This window comes from Acomys russatus, chromosome 24 (genome assembly GCF_903995435.1).
Source record: "Acomys russatus chromosome 24, mAcoRus1.1, whole genome shotgun sequence".
Lineage (NCBI taxonomy): Eukaryota > Metazoa > Chordata > Mammalia > Rodentia > Muridae > Acomys > Acomys russatus.
Window position 1 is genome coordinate 40,856,073 of NC_067160.1, and position 25,403 is coordinate 40,881,475.

At 39.6% G+C, this 25,403-nt stretch overlaps 1 protein-coding gene across 1 annotated transcript in view; it reads right to left on the reverse strand.

Moving 5' to 3' along the window:
* Nucleotides 1-25,403, reverse strand: part of Arhgap15 (Rho GTPase activating protein 15) — a 594,474-nt gene that overhangs the window by 500,294 nt on the left and 68,777 nt on the right. Inside the window, exon 5 of the mRNA XM_051166277.1 lies at nt 22,965-23,052. Coding sequence (XP_051022234.1) covers nt 22,965-23,052 — 88 coding nt within the window. The remainder of the gene's footprint in view (nt 1-22,964; nt 23,053-25,403) is intronic.

Genomic DNA, 25,403 nt, shown 5'->3' on the forward strand with positions numbered 1-25,403 from the left:
TAATGGAAAGTGTATTTATGATTCTACAGCACTGAAACACAAGCAAGAGTCTGCTAATGAGCTACATGAAGCCAGTGAGTGAGAGAGTACACTGTTGTAAAAACAAAGTTTATAAACTGACCAAATATGGATTAAATCTAGGGATACAGATGTTATATCTTTTGCGTGTCTTTGTTAGGGTTTCTATTGCTGTGAAGAGACACTTTGACCACAGTAATTCTTATAAAGGAAAATATCTCATTGGGGCTGGCTTATAGTTTCAGAGTTTTAGTCTGTTACTGTCATAACCAGAAGCATGGCAGCATACAGGCATAGTGCTGGAGAAACAGCCAAGAGCTCTACATCTTGTTCTGAAGGCAGCAGAAGGAGACGGACATACTAGACTTTGCTTGAGTATCTGAGACCTCCGAGCCTGCTTCCACAGATACATACGTCCTCCAGCAAGGCCACATCTATGGGTCAAGCATTTGAGCACATGAGTCTCTGGCGCCATGACTATCCAAACTATCTCAGAGAGTAAACTTAAAATAAAAAATGGCTTATTTAAAAAATATATTTTGATAGCTATATTGAAGAGTTACTGCCTCTGGACAGGAAAGCACACAAGCTCCACATTGTTGGAGCAATGTGAAGTCATTAAAAATTGATCCTGGGCCTTTAGCCATTTCAGATTTTTATTGTTCATGGTTTCTCGAAATCACTGCTAGAGTCTTCTCTATATAGTGTGTTCTTCTTTGTCTTAGATTGAGCCTGTGGGTTTTGTTTTCTATTTTATGGGCTATTTGGGGGAACAGAGTTTTCAGTGTATGTTAGGAAGTGTCTTGGAATGGACAGTCTTTTGCTTTACGGTGTTTTCTGTGGTGGGCATTAGGTGCATATGTGACAAGTCAGTGAGCCTTTTCCTCTCTCTGCCTCGATCCTAGATGTGTATTTAAACAAGATAAAGCTCAGACTTTCTGAAGTATGTTATTAGCTGCCATTTTTTATTTTGGATTAATTTCTGTTTTGGAATATGGGCTGAGATTGTCCTTACAGTTTTGAATCACAGAATGCAAAATTGGTTTAGAAGAATTAAGTTTAACCATATAACTTGTTTTGAATCTGGAAAATTGTTCATGGAGGAGGACAAAACTCATTATCAATTCTCATCTGGGTAAAAATGATTTAGGAAAGAAGGCAGAATTGATACCCGATCTTATTAATATCTGAAGTATGGCCCCTGTCAACACAAAAGAGGAGACTTTGATTATAGCATGTGAGTTTCCTGTATATGAATATAAATGATGTTAATAATATCCAAAACTGCTACTACAGTGAAATTTCTCAGTATGTTATAGGACAAATCAAACTGGCTTCTCAGAGAAGTAAACCTTCATTGATGGTTGTGCAGTATAAAGTTTGTGCCTTTATTACTTTTAAAAGAAAAGAGTGTTTTCTCCTTTTCAAAGAAAAATACTTGGACTTAATTCTTAATCCAAATCTTTCTAGAATGATTCTGATAGTGTCTCCATAGATGATTTGTATTGTATGCTGATGCTCACATTTATAATACATATAAAGCTAATGGAATTCTCCAAAATTTTTTCCTTAGGCTTTCATTCCCTCCACTGACTGTCACTGTGGATGATCAACCCTACTTGAGCCATTATTGTCCCCCATCTCAAAATCCCTTCCTAGAATTTCAGCTCTTCCCTCCACATGGCCAGAGTGTAACTGGGACCTTAGCTCCTTCTTCTACTTCCAGTGTGGACAAAATGCCATTTCTATAAGAGACTGGAGTCAGGCCTTCTGAGGAGCCACTAATGTTGGGGACAGAATCTACATGGAACAAGCATGTAAAGACTCTGAGTGATGAATTTAAGCCAAGTGGAAACAGGAAACTCAGAAAAAGTCAGACAGAAAAGTTAATTTTCCTTCTCCTATGTCCTCTGTCCCTTGAGTTTCTCCCTGCACTCGGCAGGAAGTCTATCTTCCCAGCACACTTGCCCAGTGAGCCTTCCTGCCTTCTTGCCTTCTTTGTCTCTGCAGTGGTAGTCAGTAAGGCAACGAGTGCACTGTGATACTTCCTACATTTTGTGTCTCGTTTGTTTGTTACTTCTCACTTTGTGTTTTGGACATTTACCTCAGATGTATACTTTCCAAATAAAGTGAGATGCTTAAACATTCAGTATTAAAACAAAGGCACACAGACTGCAATAACTGACATTGCTTTTCTTGTGGCAAAGATAGAGAGTTCTCCACCAATATAGGTGGTGTGTATTTGAGAGTCTAGAATAGCTACATTTTAGTTCAGCACCTTATGGATGAAAGTGTAGCCAGTTACTTCTTCTTAGCAATGGAATGTAAACAAAATAATGAGAGACCTTTCAAGACTATAAAGAGCCTGATGATCTTGTGGATGCTGTCATCACCCGGCCTTCATCTGCCATTACTTTTGACCATGCTTCATTGTTTCCCATGAGTAGACAGCAATAATAAATGCCAGTTGTGTGTCAGGGACATTACAGGAGCTTTGCCCCATCCAATTCTATGAGGTCAAGTGAACCTATTCCATTGTATTATTAATATAAAATTTGATCAATATTACTGTAAATAAAGCAAAAAGCTGTGTTCTCTGATTATCATTTTCTTAAGATTTGATCACTAACCACAATAAATTAATCTATTAACACCCTGTTATAATTGTTTACTTAGATGCCTAGGTCATCAAACTTGAAAGTTTTACATCTACCCTAATGATATACCACTTCTCAGTTCTTCTGGTTCATACGTAGGTTTTTAAATCTAAATACACTTATTGCATAGTGTTTTTTTAAATGTACTGTAGGGAAAATGTTTATTTTATTCTAGAGAAACCCAAGCTCTGTAACATGCATTATACTGACCAAAGTGATAAAGCACAGAGTCAAACTTCATAATTAAAATAGTTTTCTGAGAGAGCCTAAGGTGAGGTTTATTGAGGGATGGCAAACTATTATTCATTTATAAGGCTTTCTATCAATTTAATTGATTTCTGTAGTTATTAAAAATTATGTAAGATACAGAATTTATTGTGGTTAATGGCCAAATCTTAAGAAAATGATAACCAGAGAACACAGCTTCATTTACAGTAATATTGATCATCGGATTTTTTTTCTTACAAAATTATTGTTAATAATACAGTGGAACCTACTTTTCTCTTTTTCCTTTCTTTATTCCTGTCATCTCCAGATTTTCGACTGTAACCTCTTCCTAGTCATTAAATGTATGCCGAAGCCACAGGATGTTGCGCTCTGCAGCTCTCATAGAGAAATCCAGCAGAGGCAACTGTCCTGAGTGCGTGAACATGATCATGAGACTAAAATACTAACAGAGATTTAAGATGCCTTTGCCAGGCAACTTGTGGGATGCACTGTTGTCCAGTCTTCAGGGTCTTATTGAGGAGGAGGCGGAGTGAGGGCTCACTCTACAGAGATACAACTATTCCGTATTCATTTTGCACAGATACTCAATAAATCACGGAGAGGGTTCTAATGAGACTGTTTTTATCTCTCTGCTCACTCTCAAATTTTACATCCCTAAGTTTGTGTTGTTCAACTCACACTGCTGTAGTCCAGCCTTAGCTATGCTGCTTATCTAACTAAGGCCTAACACATTCCTCACAGTAAGAATGAAAAACATTATAGAAAGAAAGTAAACAATTCAAATGAGGCCTTTTACACTACTTTTTTGTTTTGTTTTGTTTTCAAGAATACAGCTGACTAAGTGGTTTGAAAAACGTTAATGGTCTTATTAATTACTTCAAAAAATTCTGTAATAAGAAAAAAACTTTTAAAACACATGTGCCTCACAGACATGGAGAGTAGTAGAATGGTGGTTACCAGGTGTCTCCAGGGAGCTGATCAAATTTTAGTAAGAAATTCCAATGCAGGCACTACTCCCCACCAGTGAGCAGATTTAAAATTAGATCTCTAGATCATCATGGAAAAAACACATCATGTGCTTTACTCAGTTTCAGGCCATCTCCTGAATAATCAAGCTCCCTGTTTTAGAGGATAGAGTGTTATAGTAAAGATCTGAGTCTACCTCCACGGGTAGACATAGCTTTTCCTCTTCCTTTAAGAGATCAGTCAGCAATTAAAAGCACTGGCTGTTCTTCAAGAAGACACAGGTTCAACTCCCAGCACCCACAGAGCAGCTCACAACTATGTGTAACTCCAGTTCCAGGGAATGCAACACCCTCACCTCGCCATGAATGCAAACAAAACACCAATGCACACACAAAAAGTCAATCCATGTGATGAAGGGAGCATGCCGCAGGAAAGAAGGTCACCCTTAAACTATGCTGAAGAGGCAGATGAAATACTTATCCCCCATGATAATGAGCCTTTCTTTGCCCAGTTTCCATCCTCTGTCACTTTCTACACAGCTACCACCGGGGTCTGTTCCCACTCAGAAAGGCATAACTTCTGTCTCCTCTGTTCTCTTTCTTTAAGAGGCTAGAAGCATCCAAGAATGCTTTCTGGGGTACCCTGGGTTTCCTTACTCATTCTCTGATGCTCTCATATCCCTGTCCAGCATGGGGCTGACCTCCATGACTGCTCAATGGCATGGCTTCCTGTGTTTCTCTCTTCCTTCAATCTCACTCCCATTTCCAACAGTTGTGGAAATTTGTAACTTACCTACCCTGGAGATTTTCCTTGAAAAGATAATGAAATTATCTTCAGACTTCCTCTTGGATCTGTTTTTAAATTCTATTATCATTGAGAAGGAGGCCCTGTTTTCTCAGTAAAATGTGGCAACTCCGCCAAGACTTATTAAAGTATCCAGTGAGACAAATACACACACACACACACACACACACACACACACACACACACACACACACACACACACACAGGCTCTAGCACAGACCTGAAGTGCAAGATGGGAACTTTCCTTCCCTTCTTTGCTGTGGAGTTCTACCCTAGAGATCTAGTCAGTGTTGCAGAACTGAGGGTCACAATGTTTGTTTTACTTAAAGGGGTGAGGGGAAGATTTTTCACTGCTAGGGTTCAAACTCTGGGTTTGGCATGTGGTAGACAAACGCTTTACTGCTAATCCATACCTCTAGCCCCAAGTTTGAGCCGGGCCTCATTGTTCCATGCACAGCCCTCCATTGTGAAACAATTACTGAAATTACAGAAATTCAGTCTCCACAGTTGAGTGGAGAGTGGGATATGACTTTCTCACGTACTCTGGTGCCTCACATTTGATCATGTCCCCTGGAGGGGGAGACCTGGTGGCACTCAGAGGAAGGACAGCAGGTTACTAAGAAGAGACTTGATACCCTATGAGCATATACAGGGGGAGGTAATCCCCCTCAGGAACAGTCATAGGGGAGGGGAATAAGGGGAAAAGGGGAGGGAGGGAAGAATGGGAGGATACAAGGGATGGGATAAACATTGAGATGTAACAAGAATAAATTAATAATAAAAAATCAAAAAAAAAAAAGAACGTTAAGTGAGTTTTTTCCTCTAGATTCTGTGCAGCCCTAGCCCAGAAAATACTAGTCAATGCCTACACCCTGTTGACCCTGGCCTGGAAATAAAACAAACATCCTTAAAGATGGCCTGCCATTCTTCTGCTCACTACTCCCTGGTTTCTCATGGGACTAGTTTGTATCTGCCAGAAAGAGGAAGTTTTGAGATGCGCCCCCCCGCCCCATCATCCTTTCTCCTCCAGACTAGGTATTCTCCTCTGTGAGCAGAATCTTAGCTCTCAGCTTTCTGTAAGGAGAGAGACCTCTTCTGCAGGTTTTTGTTGCTGTTGGTGGTGGTTTGGTTTTGGTTTTGGTTTTGTGTGTGTGTGTGTGTTTTGGGTTTTTGTGTGGGGGTTGTGTCTTTGTTTTGGTTTTATTCATTTGATCCTGTTCAAAAGCAAACAGACAAAAGCTAAAAGAAGAAAAGGAAGGGCCAGGCTTGGTGGCACAAGCCTTTAATCCCAACACTCAGAGAAGCAGAGGCAGGTGGATTGCTGTGAGTTCTAGGCCAGTCTGGACAAAGTGAAAAAGAAAAACCTGTGTCAGAAAAAAAGAAAAGTTTTTCTGGGCTTCTTGTACAGCATGGTGACTATACTTAATAATCAACAGTGTGCATGACCATTGCAGAGAATGTTTTAAATGTTCTTACTGTGAATGAAGTTTGAGGGTGATAAAAAACCTCGTTAATGTGATATAACCATTCCATGGTATGATATATCAAACATTACCTTCTACAACCATAAATACATAATTAAACATTAAATTGGAGAGCTGGGAAGAGGTGATTGGTAGGGTATTTGCCTATCATGTGTGAGAACCATAAATTGGTTCCCAACAAGACAACAAACACAAAAAAAAAGAACCCAGAGCATGAATTTACAGTTGTTACTTCTGATTAAAATATTAAAATAATATGAACTGTGAACCCTGAGCATTACCAACAGAGCCAGACAGACCTTGGATATGAAAAGTCTTGTATTGGCTTCTGAAATTTTAGGCCAGAAACATTCCTGAAAATATGGATAAGGCTCTAGAGTTTGTCCTTAAAACTACAATAAGTTTTCTGAGTAGCATGCTTAAAGTGACATTTAAGTTTTCTGAGTAGCATGTGAGGATTAAAAGAGAAATTATATCACCTACCTAATTGAAGATCTGCCTGGTCTGATCTGCCTGCATATATGGGGACAACAGAAATGTCTCACTCCAGACAATCACAAAAACATTCTGTCTAAAGCTACTGAACAGGCTTTCTGCGAATGCAGCTGGTGCTCCCTGATGAGCCAATGAGCACCTGTATAGTTTTTAGATGCGTTTTCCTGACCTTTCTCTCTCACTGGGATGTCTATAACCCTGGCCATACTGCCAAAGGACAAGGACAGATAAGAATATGAAAATATTCTGTCAGAGAGAGGTGGCCTGTGGTTTACTAAAGTAAAAATGATGTCAAACAGCCACTGAGCAATTTTCTCTCTGCTTAAACAGTTTTAGAACATGGCTGTAAGATTGTACACGTTCTACAGTTCTTTACAGTTGAAAATACAAGAAAAAATGTTAGTTTACCAAGCATGTCTCAATTGACACAAAGGCTGTTTTTCTTTCCCCAGACAAAATAATTTTTTTATTGATTATTTGGGAATTTCATGTAATGCACCCCAATCGCAGGCACTTTCCAGTCTTCCTAGGTCCACCCCTCTTTGAGAGGCCCCCGGCTGAGAAAAAGAAGAGGAAAGAAAAACAAAACAGAACAAACAAACAAATCTCAAGACCAATTTGTGTTGCCCATATACATATACTCACTGGGGCTGCGTCAAACTCCCAGGGCCAGCCCATTATAGAAAACTGAGAGATGACTCAGTGGTTAAGAGTGCCGCCTGCTCTTCCAAAGGTCCTGAGTTCAATTCCCAGCAACCATATGGTGGCTCACAACCATCTGTAATGTGATCTGGCGCCCTCTTCTGCAAGTACATGCAAGCAGAGTACTGTATGCATAATAATAAATAAATAAATCTTTAAAAAAAATAAAGAAAACTGAGTCCATCCTCTCCCACACTGCTGCCAGAATCCATCAGTTGTAGAGTGCTACACTTCAGCATCCTTACCACACCTCATTCTTTGGTGGCTTCCTGTCTAGGCTGTTACTTTTGAGGGCTGGTGTGGTATAGGGGTGGTGGTGGTGGAGTAGGAGTTTTCACGGAGGCCTATGACTCTCTCAACTATGAGTATGTGACTTTGGGCACTGGATAGGAAGAGCTCCACGTTACCTACACGGTGAAGTCATGTCCTTGCAGTCTTAGCTCAGGTCTACTCTAAGCCAGTTCCATACTGAGTTTTCAGTCAGGGCAGTGACTGCCAACGCCAGAAGCCAGGTGAAGCTTGTATGATGAAATCCCAAACTGGATTCCTCCCAGGTATATTACAGAGGCAGTGCAGAACCTGGGCTGCACCACACTTACTCTGCCTGGGAGCCTGGATCAGATGACTAAACCACCTTAAGTAGAGCATGGAGAAAGGGGGAAGAAAAGAGATCAATAGTTTTGTGAGATAATTCAATTAATTTATTAATTGCCAGAGTTTACCATTGCTTACTCTTATAGCAATATAAGATATTTCCCCTACAGTGCCTGCATTCAAATTCTATTTATCTTTCAAAAGGAAAATTCAATGTCCCTTCCTCTGAATATATTTAGAAATCTCACTAGCTGAAAGCAATCGCTTTCCCTGCAAGTAACTATAAAACTAGCCCAAGAAATTGTCGTGCACTTTAGGGCAGCCATCAGTGTCCTGTTTTACATTGTAAGTCAACTTATGGGCATACTGTCTTTGAATTTGTTTTTTTGTTTGTTTGGTTTTTTTTTTTTTTTTTTTTTTGGTTTGGTTTTTTTTATTCAAGGGGAAGGTTTCAGTCACTATCTTTCTTTTAAAAATACTATTTTATTTTATTTACTCTTGAGTTTTTACATTTTTTATTTTATTTTTAATTTTTAAAAATTTTTTTCATTAATTTATTCTTGTTACATCTCAATGTTTATCCCATCCCTTGTATCCTACCATTATTCCCTCCCTCCCATTTTCCCATTATTCCCCTCCCCTATGACTGTTCCTGAGGGGGATTACCTCCCCCTGTATATGTTCATAGGGTATCAAGTCTCTTTGTTCAGATTACATCTCAATTGTTATCTCATCACTTGTATCCTCCCATTCCTCCCTCCCTCCCGTTTTCACCCTGTTCCCCTCCCCTAGGTCTATAATCAAGGAGGACCTCCTCCCCCACTATATGATCATAGACTATCAGGTCTTGGTAGCCTGCTTATTCTTTCTCTGAGTGCCACCAGGCCTCCCCACCATGGGGAAGTAGTCAAATATGGGGCACCAGAGTTCATGTCAGAGTCAGTCCCCGTTCTCCACAGAACTGTGGAGAATGTCCTGTCCATTGGGTAGATAAGAGTAGGGGTTCAATGTTTACTTCATGTATTTTTCTTGGTTGGTGCAGTAGTTTGAGCAGACGCCCCTGGGCCCAGATCCACCCATCATGATGTTCTTCTTTTAAGTTTCTAGGATCCTCTGGATCCTTCTATTTCTCCATTCTCCTATATTTCTCTTACCTAGAACCCCAGTGGGTTGTCCTTACATCTATCCCAATCTCCTGGTCAGTGAAGACTTTCATGGGACATGCCTTTTGGACTAGTGTCCTATTATAAGTGAGTATATACCATGTGATTCTTTCTGCTTCTAGGTTAATTTACTCAGTATGATCATTTCTAGTCCTACCCATTTGTCCACAAATTCGGGATTTCCTTGTTTTTAATAAGACCCAGGTATTCCACTTCTTGGAATATATTCAGAAAATGTTCCACCACACAAAAGGACATATGCTCAACCATGTTCATAGCAGCCTTATTCATAATAGCCAGAACTTGGAAACAGCCTAAATGTCGCTCAGTTGAAGAATGGATAAAAATACTATTTTAATTAATTGTTTGAGAATGTCATACAATGTATTATGGTTACAGTCATCCACTCTCCCACCTCATGTCAGATGTATCTTACCTTCCTAACCCATTTATGGTTAGGAAGCAAACTTTATCACTTGTTTGTTTGGTTTTTTTTTCCCATCAAGTCCATTTTGTGCTGACTTAATACTCTTGGCTGTGGGCCTGCATTGCATCATAGACCTACTAGGCACTGGTGCCTCTCTCAGCAACTATCAATTGACTGACCCTGACATGAACTCTGGTGCCCCATCTTTGACCACCTCCCCTTGGTGGAGAGGCCTGGTGGCACTCAAAGAAAAAATAAGCAGGCCACCAAGATGAGACTTGATAGCCTATGACCATATAGTGGGGGAGGAGGTCCTCTTGGTATTAGACCTAGGCGAAGGCAACAGGGTGAAAACGGGAGGGAGAGAGGAATGGGAGAATACAGGTGATGGGATAACAATTGAGTTGTAATCTGAATAAATTAATTTAAAAAATATCTCCCCTCTGTCCCAGTTTCCTGGTAAGTGAAGGCTTTCGTGGGACATGCCCCTTGGGCTAGTATGCAGATATAAGTGAGTATATACCATTTGAGTCTTTCTGCTTCTGAGTTAACTCACTCATTATGATCATTTCTAGCTCAATCCATTTGCCCACAAATTTCGAGAATTCCTTGTTTTTAATAGCTGAGTAGTATTCCATAGTGTATATGTACCACATTTTCTTTATCCATTCTTCTACTGAGGGACACTCAGGCTGTTTCCATGTTCTGGCTATTATGAATAAGGCTGCTATGAACATGGTTGAGCAAAATTTCTTGTTGTGTGGTGGAGCATCTTCTGGGTATATTCCAAGGAGTGGAATAGCTGTACATCCTATTGGGACTCTAGATGAGAGAAGCATGGGAGAATAGCAAAGTAGAAGGATCCAGAGGGTCTAAGAAACCTACAAGTAGAACATTATGAAAGGCATCTTTGGGCCCAGGGGTCCCACTCAAACTAAGCCACCAGCCAAGAACAATACAGGTGGTAAACTTTAAACCCCTACCCAGATCTAGCCAATGGACAGAACATTCTCCACAGTTGAGTGGAGAGTCGGGTATGACTTTCACATGCACTCTGGTGCCTCATATTTGACCATGTCCCCTGGAGGGGGAGACCTGGTGGCACTCAGAGGAAGGATAGCAGGTTACCAAGAAGAGACTTGATACCCTATGAGCATATATAGGGGGAGGAAATCCCTCTCAGGAACAGTCATAGGGGAGGGGAATAAGGGGAAAATGGGAGGGAGGGAAGAATGGGAGGATACAAGGGATGGGATAACCATTGAGATGTAACAAGAATAAATTAATAAAAAAAAATCTCCCAAGCAGGACTCCACCCCTACCCTACCACCAGCCTTGAGCTTGCTAAGGTCTTGTGCATGCTGTCATAATCACTGTTACTTCTTGTGTGCAACTGACCTGTTGTGTCCAGAAAAACTATTTTCTTGCCATCTATTATCTCTGGCCCTCATAATCTTACAATATTTCATTCCCTTCTTTCACAATGGTCTCTGAACCTTATGGTGCAGGGCTCTTCCATTTGGAGCTGAATATTCCAGCCTCTCTTACTCCCCTAGTGTGGTCCAGCTATGTGTCTCTATGTTAATTGTCATTATAACAAGAAACAGCTTCTCTGATGAAACCTGAGAGAGGTACTAATCAATAGATATAGTGAAAATCATTAGGAGTCATTTACATACTATGTCCTATTGTAGAATAATGCTCATAGGTTCAACCCAAGGTATATGACATGCCTATCTTCAAGTTCTTGGCCCTGGAACCTAAGCCAAGAATGGGTTTCATCTTGTGAAACCAACCTTAAGTCCAATCAGAAAGTATCTGGTTGTTTTGATAACATATATGCCACTACTGCACCAGTGGACATGTCTTATCAGGCAGGTCATTATCTTCCTTCACTTACAGAATAAGACTTATGATTAGCTTTATCCTCCAGCACAGTGCATTGCACTTTCTATCACTGTTAAAGCTACATAGTAGGGAGGAACCTTCTGGGTGATTTTCAACTTAATTCCTCCACATGTTATGACTCACTTATGAGGTAGCTTCAACAACAGGGCCTTTATGTCAAGTTCTAGAGGGTAACCAGGAGCAATAGCAATATCCAGTAATGTTGGTTTTTTTTATGAGATCCCCAAGTGGCCAAGAGGTCTAAAAGAGATACTGGGGATTTTATTTGTTAGCATGTAGTATGTTGTTGTAGTCTTGCTTCCCTCCCCCATCATAAAGTAACCCCATTTTAAACTTATAGTAGTAAGTTTCCATATGACATTTTCAAGAGGCATTTAGTACCCATTATTCCTCTCCATATTTCCTCCTCTATTCTGCCCTCTCATCCCCCATTCTATTTAATTCTTCTGGTTTAATTATTCTGCTTGCCTTCTTTATATCACTCAGTCTCTCTCCCCTTGAAATATTTTCCAGTCTGCTACGGTCCCTTACTAGTATCCTAACATCTATGAGTATTCAAAATGAAACACACATATCTAAAGATTCTAAGATAGCATCCATATATGACAGAAAAACGCACTGTTAGCTTTTTATGGTCTAGTTCACCACACTTAGAATGATTGTTCTTTATCAATAGCTGAGTAATATTGCATTGTGTAAATGTACCACACTTTCATTATGCATTTATCAGTTGATGGACATCTAGGCTGTTTCCATTTCCTGGCTATTATGATTAAAACAGCAATGGACATAGATGAACAATTATCTCTGTGGTGAGATGTGGAGCCCTTTTGTGTATATCCCTAAGAAGTGGTATAGCTCAATCATGTGACATATCTATTTTCAGCTTTTTGAGGAATGTTCACACAAATTTCCACAGTGCTGTACCAGTTTGCACTCCTATGATCCACAAATAAGTATTCTTCATTCTCATATCCATGCCAGCATTTTCTTTCTTGTATTTTTGTTTGTATGCTTTTTAAATTAACCATTCTTGTTGAGTTAAGATGAACTCTTAAAGCAGTGTCAATTCGCACTTATCAGATGGCTAAAGATGTTGAACATGGTAAAAGCGTTTCTCAGCCATTTATGCTTCACCTTTTGAAAACTGTTGCGTTTCTTGCCCCAATTTAACTGGATTATTTATTTGTTTTGTTTTGTTCTTTGTACATTCTGGATACTAATCTTGTATCAGATGTATTGCTGGGGAAAATTGTTGCTGTCTCTTGGACAATGGTATCCTTTGCAGAAAACAAAAACAAAAACTTTCTACTTCTATGAGAAAACTTTATCAATTTTGAGTGTTAAGGCATATGCTACCTGGATATTGTCCATAAAGTGTCTTCCTGTGCTGTAAGTTCAAGTACATTCTGAATATCTCCTTTGTCAGATGTTGGGTATCAGGTTTTACACTGAGAGCCTTGGTATATTTGTGATTTTATGGAGGATAAGAGATAAGGAACTAGTTTCATTCTTCTACACCCAAGTATCCAGTTCTACCAGCACCATTTGTTGAAAATGTTATATACTCTTTTGAGAGGGGGGGGGGGGAAGAAAGGAAGTAAGAAAGAAAGAAAAGAAAGGAAAAAAAGATAAAAGAAAGGAAAAAATGGAATATAGAGTACAAGGTTATGTGCGGGCCTTCAGTTCTATTCCGCTGATCAATGTTTCTGCTTTTATGCCAAGCATCACACTGCTTCTCTTCCTAAAACTCCTCAGTATAACAAAAACCAAGGGTAGCCACACCGCCATTAGTAATTTCACTGTTTAGGGTAGTCTTATTCTGGGTGTGGTTTTTGGTTTGGTTCGGTTCTTTTTGAGTTTCCACATGAAATTTAAGAATTTTCTTCAATTTATGTAAAGAATGGTATTGGAATTTTTATGGTGTTGAACCTGTAGACTACTATTGGTAGGATGGGCAATTTCACAATATCACTCATACAAATTTATGAGCGTGAGAGGCCCTTCCATCTTGTGTCTTTCTTATACAAGTTTTTCACTTCTTTGGTTAGATTTATTTCAAGATATCGCCATATTTAGGCTACGGTGAATGGAATTGTTTTCCTGATTTCTTCCTTAGTGTGTTTATCCTATGTATATAGAAAAGTTATTGACTTTTGTATGTTAACTTTTTGTCCTGCTACTTTACTGATTAGGCTCATCAGCTGTTTAGGGGTTTTGGAGTGTTTAGAGTCTTTTGTTTGTAGAATCATTTTCCTTGTTGTTGTGCATCCTGATGGGGGTATGCTGAAGATGCAGAGGCGGAAAGATAATGAGTTCATTCTTTCTTTCCTCCTCCTCCTATTCTTCCTTCTACTTCCCTGCTTCCTCTTCTTTCTTTGTAGTAACTGGGATAGAATTTAGGACTTTATAAGCATAGAAATCAAACTGCACCACTGAATTATATTGCCAACAAAAACAAAATAAAAAACAAAACAAGAACCCTTTTAGACAGGATCATGCTAAGCTGACCAAGCTTTACATCCAGGCAAGGCTTTAATTGTGAGCCTCTGGACTCTGGCTCCTAGGGAGATTACACTGCGGTCCTGAGCACCTAGGATGGCTGCTTCAGCTCTGTACTTTTCAGAACAATTGGCCCAGTGGTGTAAGGCTGAGCTTGCAGAATATTACTTATAGAATGACTAAATGGAGGATATGTAGAATGAGCATTGCATGCAAGGCCACCATCTTTGATAAAGGACCATGTGTACCAAACTGTTTTAGTCAGCGTTCTACTGCTAAAAAGAGACATAATGGCCATGGCGTCTCTTATAAGGGAAAGTACTCAACTGGGTCTTGTTTTCCATTTCAAAGGTTTAGTACATGGTGATGTCAGGGATGTTGGCAGTAGACAGGCAGACATACATGGTGCTTGAGAAATTGAGAGGTCTCTATCCAAATCTGCTGAGAGAGAGAGAGAGAGAGAGAGAGAGAGAGAGAGAGAGAGAGAGAGAGATGAGAGGCGAGAGAGGAGAGAGAGAGAGAGAGAGAGAGAGAGAGAGAGAGAGAGAGAGAGAGAGAGAGAGAGAGATATGAACAGACAGACAGACAGAAACAGAGACAGAGAGCAAGAGCCCCTGGACCTGGCTTATGTTTCTGAAATCCCAAAATGTACCCCGAGGAGTGACATGCTTGCTCTAACAAGGCTACACATACTTTTAGCAAGGCCACACCTCTTAATCCCTCTCAAATGACAACACTCCCTAATTACCAAGCATTCAAATGTATGAACCTATCAGGGCCATTTCTGTTCAAATCACCACATAATCCTAAACCTATGGTTTGAGAGCCCAGCTTCTTAAACAGCTAAGGAGTTGATGGTGAATTTGGTGACTTGAAAGAAAATGCTCCCCCATAGGCCCATAGTGAGTGGCACTCTTAGGAGGTGTGGCTTTGTTGGAGATAGTGTGACACTGGGGGTCTTGAAGTCTCATATGCTCAAGCAAGCCCAGTGTGAACTCCTCTTCTTGCTGTACACTGATGCAGAATGTTCAGCTACCTCTCTGGCACCATGTCTGCCTATGTGCCACCATGTTTCCTCCATAATTATAATAGACTAAACCTCTGAAACTATAAGTCAGCCCCATTAGATGGTTTCCTTTATGAAAGTTGTTGTGGTCCTGGTGTCTCTTCACAGCAATAGGACACTGATTAAGACAATGGGGTTTATGAGAAACTTGGCTACTTTTGTTTTTGGATGTGTAATGACAAAAAAATTTCAAAATGAAATTGCAGTGAAGACGTTTTTGGCAAGACTTGCCTCAGCTGTGGCTCAAACCTTCACCTCAACTTGCTTCCAAGCCTGTAGCACACATGAACACTCTATGGTGCTCGTGCATTCACACCCCCAGAGCCAGCAAAAGCTGCCTGCAACTCCTCAGCTCACACTTGAGACTGCGTGGGATAGGTGGTAGTGGCCTCACTGGACATACTAAGGGCTCTGCTCTCACAGAAGCACAATGGATGTTTGGGAAAACAGATTATTCACACTTTCTTGTCACCACTCCTCAGAACATCAGTGTAAAACTAATATGCTCTTGGATTGTATTATTTGCACAGTGAATTTTGTAAAGCTCAACATTTGATTGGCCTATTTGAATTTCATTTTTAAAAATTATCAAATAGATTTTGGACATAAGAGTGGGCAAAATTTCTACCTATTTCGAAAATGTCTCTAAATAGTACTCCTGCTGTTTTGAACTAGTTACTTATACAAACTGGCATTCTCAGAATTGATGATTAGAATATCAAAACATCAATCAAGCCTGAGAAAATGCTCTAGGTCCTCTTGTATCAAGTGCTCAGCCAAGATTTAGTTCTTTATGTTGAAAAAATAAGCACATACATCTTATTATGCAAATTTGCTTCCATTTTAATAAACAGTAAAATTATATGCATACCAAAGAATTGTGATAAAATAAATTTCTCTGATTTATTATCAGTGAATGTTTGATTTGTATGCCTTTTTTATATTCCTGTATACCTGGGAAGCCCTGGTCTGGAGCTGGCTTTCCTACAGTTCTATAACAATCATTGTTTATTGTAATGAGCTTATTTATGGTTCTGTCATCTCCACCATGTCACAACACTCTGAGAGCAAGAGTCATATATTATTCATTTGGATTTCTCTTTGATTAAGATGATCATGTGATGCCTGGTAGAACTTATTGATTATTCATAGAATGAATAAGTGAGTGGGGTCTCTACATTTTAAAAAAGTTGTTTTTCCATTTGTTAGTTCTTGGCCTAATTTTTGGAGGAACCAGAAAGAATCCTATTCAGAAATGCTTACCTGAGGAAGGGCTCACTATGCTCCATCTCTCCCTATGAGCTCTAGGCATCTCATGGTTACTAGGAGAGGGAGTTATATTCCTCAATGGTGTAGCCACTGGTACCTTGTCTTTGTTCAAGAAAATAATGCCCACCTGTCCTCACAGGCAACCCCAATTAAATGCAGCTGGTCACATATAAGAAAAGACACATAAGTGGGAGGAAGCCTTGTTGGGGCTATTATATACTGTAAGTGGTTCAATGGGAGAGAGGCTGGGTGAGAAAACATGATGGTGGGATGATGATCAAAGTACACTATATATATGTGAAACCGTGAAAGAACAACTAAGTTGATAGAAATCCTCTTTACAAGGCCATCCATGCATGGGTTTTGATTAATCGAGCATCTGTAATACCACATGGATACAGTCAGGAGTCTCCACACACATCAAACAGAAGTTCTAAAGTAAGAGAACACATAAAGGACCTAGGTGTTAACTGGAAAATGAGCTACAAGTGTCAACTGAAATTGCCCGGGAACAGAAATATATAAGTATGTCAGAAAAAAATACAATTGTTTGAGTCAAAGCCTTGGAGGAAAACTCAACTGACAGCACAGGATGTGACAATACAGTGAATGCACCTACTCGGAAGCAAAGCTTTCGGTCCTGTATGGAGGGTAAGCTATGATCCTAAGAGAACCAGTCTCCCTTTTGTTTGGGCCACAGTATAAGTTCAGCTCCTTCCATCACGTGCATCATACTCATCATGTTCAGTAAACGTTTAGATTATTCTGTGATGCAGATGCCAGTATCAGGTTGTGGAGCCTTGCCCTGGTAGCACATGGAAAGCTCACAGCCTCTCCGTAAGGCATATTCTACTCTGTATTTCACCTGGACAAAGAAATTCATTTATTTTGTAGTGCTCATACTCTCTTAGTCATTGTTCATGTTTTTCATTTCCCCATGTTTTTTTGCCAAATCTTCACATGCAAAAGTGACAACCATCTCTCAAGGCCCAATTCAAATCCTTCACAGATGTGAGCCCTCCTTCCTTTTAAATCCTAAAGAAAAAATAAAAAGGAAGAAAAACAAAAACAAAAACAAAACATCTATTCTGTTTCCTATTTCGTCTCATTGTTATTGGCACAGACTTGTTAAGGCAAAGTCTCTATCTTGATTATATCTCTATGTCTTCTATGCAGCCTTAACGAGCAAGCTGTTCATTGTGGAATTTCAATACATATTCTGATGAAGTCTTTTCCCACCAAGGCTGATATAAATAGCACAAACCTGATTAACTGAATGCATACTCACATTAAAGTGAAGTAGATTATAATGAGTAGAAATGTTATTTGGATCAACTCTCCCACTGAAAACAATGAAAACCGTTGGATTAAAAAAATACCTTAAAAATTACTTTTGAATTGAAAGTATGAAAATGACCGGAGGAATGTCATGATAAAGTTTTATTGTGCATGTAAGGTAGGGTCCTAAAACAGATATAGAAACTGAATATCAAAGCAACATGACTTCATGTTCTTCTGAGGTCATTTATTTATACTACACATTTGAGCTTTGTTCTACCTCACAGTGTAACAGAACAAGGACCCACCCAAGATCTTAGGAAAAGATAAACAAGAACCCACCTGTCCTCACAGGCAACCCCAATTAAATGCAGTTGGTCACATATAAGAAAAGACACATAAGTGGGAGGAAGCCTTGTTGGGGCTATTATATACTCTAAGTGGTTCAATGGGAGAGAGAATGGGTGAGAAAACATGATGGTGGGATGATGATCAAAGTACATTTTATATATATATATATATATATATATATATATATATATATATATATATATATATATAAAATTCTCTCTCTCTCTCTCTCTCTCTCTCTCTCTCTCCCCCTCTATCTCTCTCTCTCTCTCTCTCTCTCTCTCTCTCTCTCTCTCTCTCTCTCTCTCTCTCTCTCTCTCTCTGTCATTACCAGAACACAGAACAGCACAGTGTTGGGTAGGCCACGATGTTGAGAGAGTGGATGAGAGTCTTGTCTCTGAAGAGTTGTAGTATTTCTGTAGTCCTGCTATTACACACATGCAACCCAAAACTATAATACCCCCATCTGATATATAGGAGTCTCTGTCTCACATCCCTTTTGAAAATACAAAACACTCCAGTATGTAAGACACATTAATCCCAAACCACAGGGAACCTCCCAGCATCATATTTCGATCTCAATGATTATTGCATAGCCAATGATAAGTGATGGCAATCAGGATCCAGAGCAGCAAGAGTGAGAGGCAGCAGAGCCACCTGCAATACAGGGATGTCCTGGACAGCTGATATTAGATCACAAGACAGGTGATAAACCCAAGACAGGAAACAAGTAGCTATGCCAGCTGACCAAATACTTTAAAAGAGATAAACTCCAAGAAGTGAAAATCATACTATTTGAAATTAGAAAAGAAATGTTTATCACATGAGGAGACTGAAATAAAGAACTGAAAGACACACACACCGAAAAAGTACTCCCAACTCTGCTCAAAAAGACAAAAATACAGAGAGAAAAAAAGAGAGGAAAGTTAAGACATTTGGAGAATACGGTAAGAAAATTTAGCATGGTTTGGATGAGACTTAGAATAAAAATGAAAGAATATAAAATGGGCTACATCTGCAAACACAGCAAACTTCTAGGCTATATTCAGGACCAAAGTGCAGCAATCACCACTGACCAGGCTCTCATCTGAGGTGAAGTAAGTAAGCAGAGACCAGGACGCAGGTAGACTGCAGAACTAGACAATTTCTTTCTCTGTAGAGACTGATTTCTGTTCTGTACTGTTTCCCTCTTAGGTGTTTGGATGGTGGCAATTTATAGAGTCCTTCTGTTATGAAACACTGACACTAGGTGATCAGTTGCTCTCTGATCTTCTGACTCAAAAGACTGAAACGGATAAAAAGCTCCCTGTTTCCTTTAAAGGGTCACTAAGAACCTAAAGCCAGGTGGATCCTGTGCATGGTTTCAGGACAAAAATGTGACCAGGATACTGCTGTGGAATCAACATGTTCATAAAAGAACCCTACACTTGTGATGCCATTAGAAGGGCGTGGAGTCTGCTCTGAAGTGCAAAGCCTTGGTGCTGTGCTTGCTACCTGAGGGATACCAGCAAAGGAATGGGACCCACAAGAGAGGGCATCCTCACTGAACACTGGATCTACCAGTGCCCGTATCTTGGACTTTCCAAGCTCCAGAATCGTGAAAGCTTAGTGTTTGTTGTTTATGGTGCGCCATTGGTGGTATGCTGTTATAACCGCTCTACGTGGAAAAGACAGAAACTGAAAACACTTCAATAAGAAAAAAAGATTTGCCAAGTGTGTGCTGTGGGACTAGTGAGAGCATTATGTGAGACGATCCATCACGCAGCACATTGATAGTCCACAGAAGAAGGTATGGTCTGGAGACATTCTTGGCTATCCAGGAAGGTACATCTGAGTCCCAGATGGACAGCTGCTTCATTCTTTTGCTGCCTTTGAGCACACGTTTTTTTTTCTCTTTATAAAAGCCTTGCATAACAGTCTTTTCTTACGTTTATACACTCTTTACAGGCAGGCATGATGGTACATGCTTTTAATACCAGAATTCAGAAGACAGAAGCAGTGGCAGATTGCTTTCTTTAAGTTCAAGACAGCCTGGTCTACATAGCAAGATGGTCCTGGCCAGACAGGGTTACACAGTGAGACTCTCTCTGTCTCTGTCTCTGTCTCTGTCTCTCTGTCTCTCTCTCTGTCTCTCTCTCTGTCTCTCTCTCTCTCTGTCTCTCTCTCTCTCTCTCTCTTTTTCTCTCTCTCTCAAATATATAGGTATATATTTGTATGTGTGCATAATATATATTCACAATCATATCTTAGCTATACTGCTTTCTATATCTTCTATATTTTGTTCCAGATAAAATATTTTATTTAATTATTTTAAAAAGAGTTACCTATTTTATGTATGTTAATCTATTGTATGTACATCACATGTGTGCCTGGTGTCAATCAAGACCAGGGGCATAGAAGTCTCTGGAAATAGAATTACAGATGGTTGTGAGTTGTTATATGGGTACTGGGAATTGAACTGGGTCCTGTGAGAGAGCAGAAAATACTTTTAACCATGGATCCATCTTTCCAGCTCCAGAAATTTATATATGTTATTGGCAACGATAAGAACAGGTGATTAGAAATCATTCATACATGTTGTGGCACTTCGCCTCTGCTTAGCTACTTTCACTCATTACACTCTTATTGACAAAACTACAGTGTCCTTCTTATGAGGATTCCCAGCTCCAAGAAATTGAGTAACTTTGGCAGCTACTAAATGCCAAACAGAACAGGTTCTCTGGGTCTGAGCTACCTTGAACTTTGTCTCACCAATGGATTAACATTCAAAGATGGCTCTTAGAGACTGCAGCACAATGTATTCTTTAGAGCACTTACAGAAGCTTCTCACGGCCTTGTGGAGGGAAGGAAGGGCATGGTTTTCCTCAGAAGCAGAGAGAACACCAGGGCTCAGCTAAGGGGTGTAAGGGAAATTCAGAAACTTGAGCATGAATCTCTCCCAGAATAAAACCACAGCATCTTTAATCAAGGCCTGGCAATCATTGTATCGTTTCTCTGAGGCTCTCATTGGTAAGTGCGGCTATCCCACTAGGCCTTTAATACTTGGTTAGAAATGAGTCCAAGAAGTTTACTAGCAAGACAATTCATGCGGCACAAACAGATCTGTAATTGTCTTTGCCACTTTACCACAGTACAGTTAGCTCCTACCCAGAATTTGCTTTGAAGACAATGCATGCCTGGAAGAAACTAAGAACACTGAAAATGCAGCCAGAAGTAATAAATAAGGGCTGCCAGAAAGAAGGAAAGAAAGAAAGAGAGAGAGAAAGAAAGAAAGATGTCAATGATTTTCTTTTACACATCAAATCCATTGTCACTTTGAACACTTCTGAAGGGTAAATTGGTGAGCTAACATGGAAGGTTTGTGGGAAATGGAAAAGTGAGCTTTCTTTCACCTTCATATAAACAGCCGTGAGAATTGTATATCCTGGTATGAGGAGATTAAATGTAATAAAATAAATGATTTAATGTGGAATTTATCCATCCCATGATCCTCACATCCCATGTGACACAGCTCCAGTGGGGTCCTTCTCCCTCAGCAGGACAAAGATCATCTTCTTAGCAGCCAAGCCAAGCCAGGCTGGCATCTTCCCACTTCCCACCTTCCCTGTAGAACACATTCAAAGAGAAAACAAAGGCTCTGCACGGCAGTGTTTTGTGCCCAGCCCTAGGTGGCATTTTATGTTTCTTCAAATATTATCTCAACCTTCCCGTAGCCAAACAATAAAAGCAAGACAAAGCCCTAAAACAAAATTTTTAAGCAATTTAAAATCCAGGGGCCTGAGATATTTTTAATTTATTCTTAATTAGTCTGTAGATTGGACCTTACTGAGACTCCGAAATCAGTAAGCCACTTGCAGACAAAGGCAATGACAATTGTGAGGAACAAGCCAAATGTGATCCTTTGTTCTTACTAAATTTTTCTTCTTTAAAAGACATCCCTTAGCTGGAGTTCCTGTTTTCTATTTAAAAGAAGATTATATAGCAAACGTGGCTAGTAGCTGTAGAGCAAAGAACTTGTCATTATTTTATCATCTGCCAAGTACATAAATTAGTTCATTACGGATCCCTTCCACCAGGACACCACGTCTCCACCACCTATCAGAGCACTGGCCTAAGGCAGGTTAGTTCCTTATGGCCAGGGGTCCTTCCTGAGCATGGCTTGACTATCTGGCCACCCTTTTTTGCATCCTTGTTACTAACTGTTGTATTTGGGTAGCTGGGTTTTGTGGTCAAGGTTTCAGCAGTAAGTAACTCTAAATTGCCCCTGCTATCATTGCCATATCTCTGTGGCCTGAAGTGCCTTCCTTCAGGTACAATAAAGCCATTCTACAAATCTTAATTTGCAATAACCACAAGATACAGAAATTGCATTAAGCTGATTAGGTGTAGTCATAAGAAGAATTCAGAAAAGTTAGCTGGATAGAGTGAATGCCACAGTTAGACTAAGATAAAAAATCACTTCGTTAACTTAGAGTGTTTTTTCATTGGTAATACCCTATATTAAGGTGCCATTTATGAACAGTTTATTATTATTTATTAATGTGTGAGGCACTTTATAGAACACAAGATAACAACTTAAATCCATGTATTAAAGATGCACATACATGGTTTAATACGATTTACGTCTTATAATATTCTTTAAAGCAACCTCCCATAGTCTCATCCTTTAAACCTTTATTACTAATGCATTTTATAACAGGCTTTATAATACATTATTTGGGAAAGTAGCAGCATTTAGTGATTATTTCATAAATAAGAATAAAGCACATATAAATGGCGCCTTAATTTAGAGTGTTACCTTCACATTACCAGATAGCAGCTCATCATCTATCTCATTTGAGAATCTTCTCCAAATGCAGCGCTTAATAAAACAGACACTACATTCCATTTTCCCTTCATCTGATTAAAAGGTTACTGAGTCATTTCCTGCATCTGCTTTCAGATGTTGGTAGCTCAGGGGCTTCAGTGTGATGTCTGAAGCAACCACTCCCATCTCCCTTTTGGTTCAAGGGTATTTCTGAAAAGACAGCAACAAAACAGAGAATGACCTACCATGTTGGGAAGAGCTTGCTGCTTGGAGTCCTTGTAAAATTCAATGTTTCGACCAGAAAGAACAATCCAGGAGGTAGACCAGTTTTTCCTTAGGGGAAAAATAGAGAGATGCATCAAGAGTAGAAAAATCCACCTATGAGCCATGTCAGGAAATTTGTGCTGAGTGCAAACTCTTTTTAATGAGTTTTTCTAAAAGTCTTCTATTGAAATATGGTCAAAATTCAGATAATAATAAAAAATACTCTAGAATTAAAAATTTTGTGACATATAAATATAAATAAGAGTTTCTCAATTTGCGTATCCTCCTAGGTGCTCTTCGATGGATCAGTGTCTGTATTTTGTATATCTACCATATGCCTCCTCCCAGTCCCGAAGCACTAAGGTAAAGTGCTGGAGGTCACCCCATCTCTGCCCCTTTTCACTAAGGTAGTATAGCTTGACTCTGAAAGACTGCCCAGATCACTCATCATCCTTTAAATCAAAATGTGTCTGATACTTGCCAACAATCAAAGACTTAGAAATGGGAACACTACAACGCTTTCTCCTCTTTCCCACAAAATTGCCAAGGATCAAAAAACAAACCAAAACAAACAAACCAAAACAAACAAACAAACAAAAAAACCTATGACCAACTTTAGATACATTCTTTATAAATTTTAAAAAAGTTATACATAGCTCTTGACTAGCCATGTTTATTCCCACAGATTTAAACTTATCTTTAAAAAATGGGTCCTAGGTTTCCAAAGCTGTGATCATTAATGTGAATTGCATAGTACTTGGTAATTCTGCTGCTAAACTATAAAGCAAGCAAACAAACAAATCAAAAACCAGAAATTGGTTAAGAAAATTGCTCAGAATAGAATTGTACATTTGAAGAATGACCCCTGTGTTTAAGAATACTGATGTGGGAAGATTTCATCATAGTCCTTAATATATACTTTACTCCACGCTATGCAATTTACCTAGGACCATATTTTTCCAGCTCAGCCCCTTCTGACTATTAATTCCATCCATCAGAAGTCCAAATATTGTTTCACTCAAAGTACATTTGTGACATAAAACATGATGAATTAAAAATATACTTCAAACTTTTTCACTTTTGTTGCCTTCATTAAAATACAAGCCCTCAGGCAACAGAAATAATTTCAATGTATTTTAGTTATCTTCAGAGCCTGGCAGAGAGGCCTGGAGAATCTAGGAATTAAATGGACATTTATTTAATCAATGAACACTTGGACCTAGAAAAGAATCTTCATGCAGCCATAGTTGAATAAGGTGAGATTACAGCTTTTTCCTTCATTTGTATTTCTTAGATTTGCTTATTTCTTCAGCTGAACATATTACTGCTTCTGCAGGTGGAGTATGTGTGTATCAGTGTTGGGACAGGTTTTCTTCCTTAGGTGGCAGAACCATCAAGAAGATTGACATTCACAAATTTCTACTCAATAAATTTTATCGTTACAGTTTTCTCAAGTTTAACCTTTATTCAAAAACAGTTATATCGATTTCACAAAAAAGTGATGAAGAAAAAGTTTCCAAAAAGCCTTCACTCAGATAAATAGAAAACCATGCAAAATATGCCAACATGCCATATCTATACTCATGAGATTTTGTGTGATTTCTCCTTTAGGATCCAGAGCCTTCATTACAAGGTACAGTTTTGATTTAGTATGGCTAATGTTGATGAAACAAAAATGATTCCTCATACATGCCTGAGGCTTTCCGTTTTAAAAGGCTTCTATTTATTTTTAGTTTATATGTATTCATGTTTTACTTGCATGTATGTCCATATGCCTGTGACTGCAGAGCTCGAAGACAGTGCAGAATCCTGGGGAACTGGCATTAAGTTCAGCATGAGCCAGCACTGTGGAGAGGTGAGCTGCAGCTAGGGGACCCGGCAGGAGCAAGAGTGAGCTTGAGACATGTTTAAATCACACACACACACACACACACACACACACACACACACACACACACGATCTTGAGACTGGCAGGTATACGGACCACTAACTCCCTAGGGTGATACCACCATAGAGGTGATCACATTGCCTGGTGGAGAGGCTTCAGGTTTAAAAATCTTCTATTTCCTTATAAGGACATGTCCAGCTAGCACCTGGAATTCCTCTTCATGCAAATGAAGCAATCCAAGCCTTAGCTCCAGCCAATGATTTATACTCCCCAGCCCCCAAATCCCTACCCACTTACCCAAGGTTTATGTAGTCCTTGTTCCCCTCCCCCTCCAAAACCCAGGGGAGCTGTTTCACTGAAACCCATCAAGGAGAAGGCTTGTTCTCCTTGCACTCTCTGCCACATCAAGATCCTGCTAACACACCCTGCCGGCTAAGCTTCCCTTTCTTCCAGTCCAGTCCAGTGTGCAATGCTGTCCACTCCAGGGGAGAAGTGGACTTGGACCAGCACAACACGTTGGGGTTCGGAACC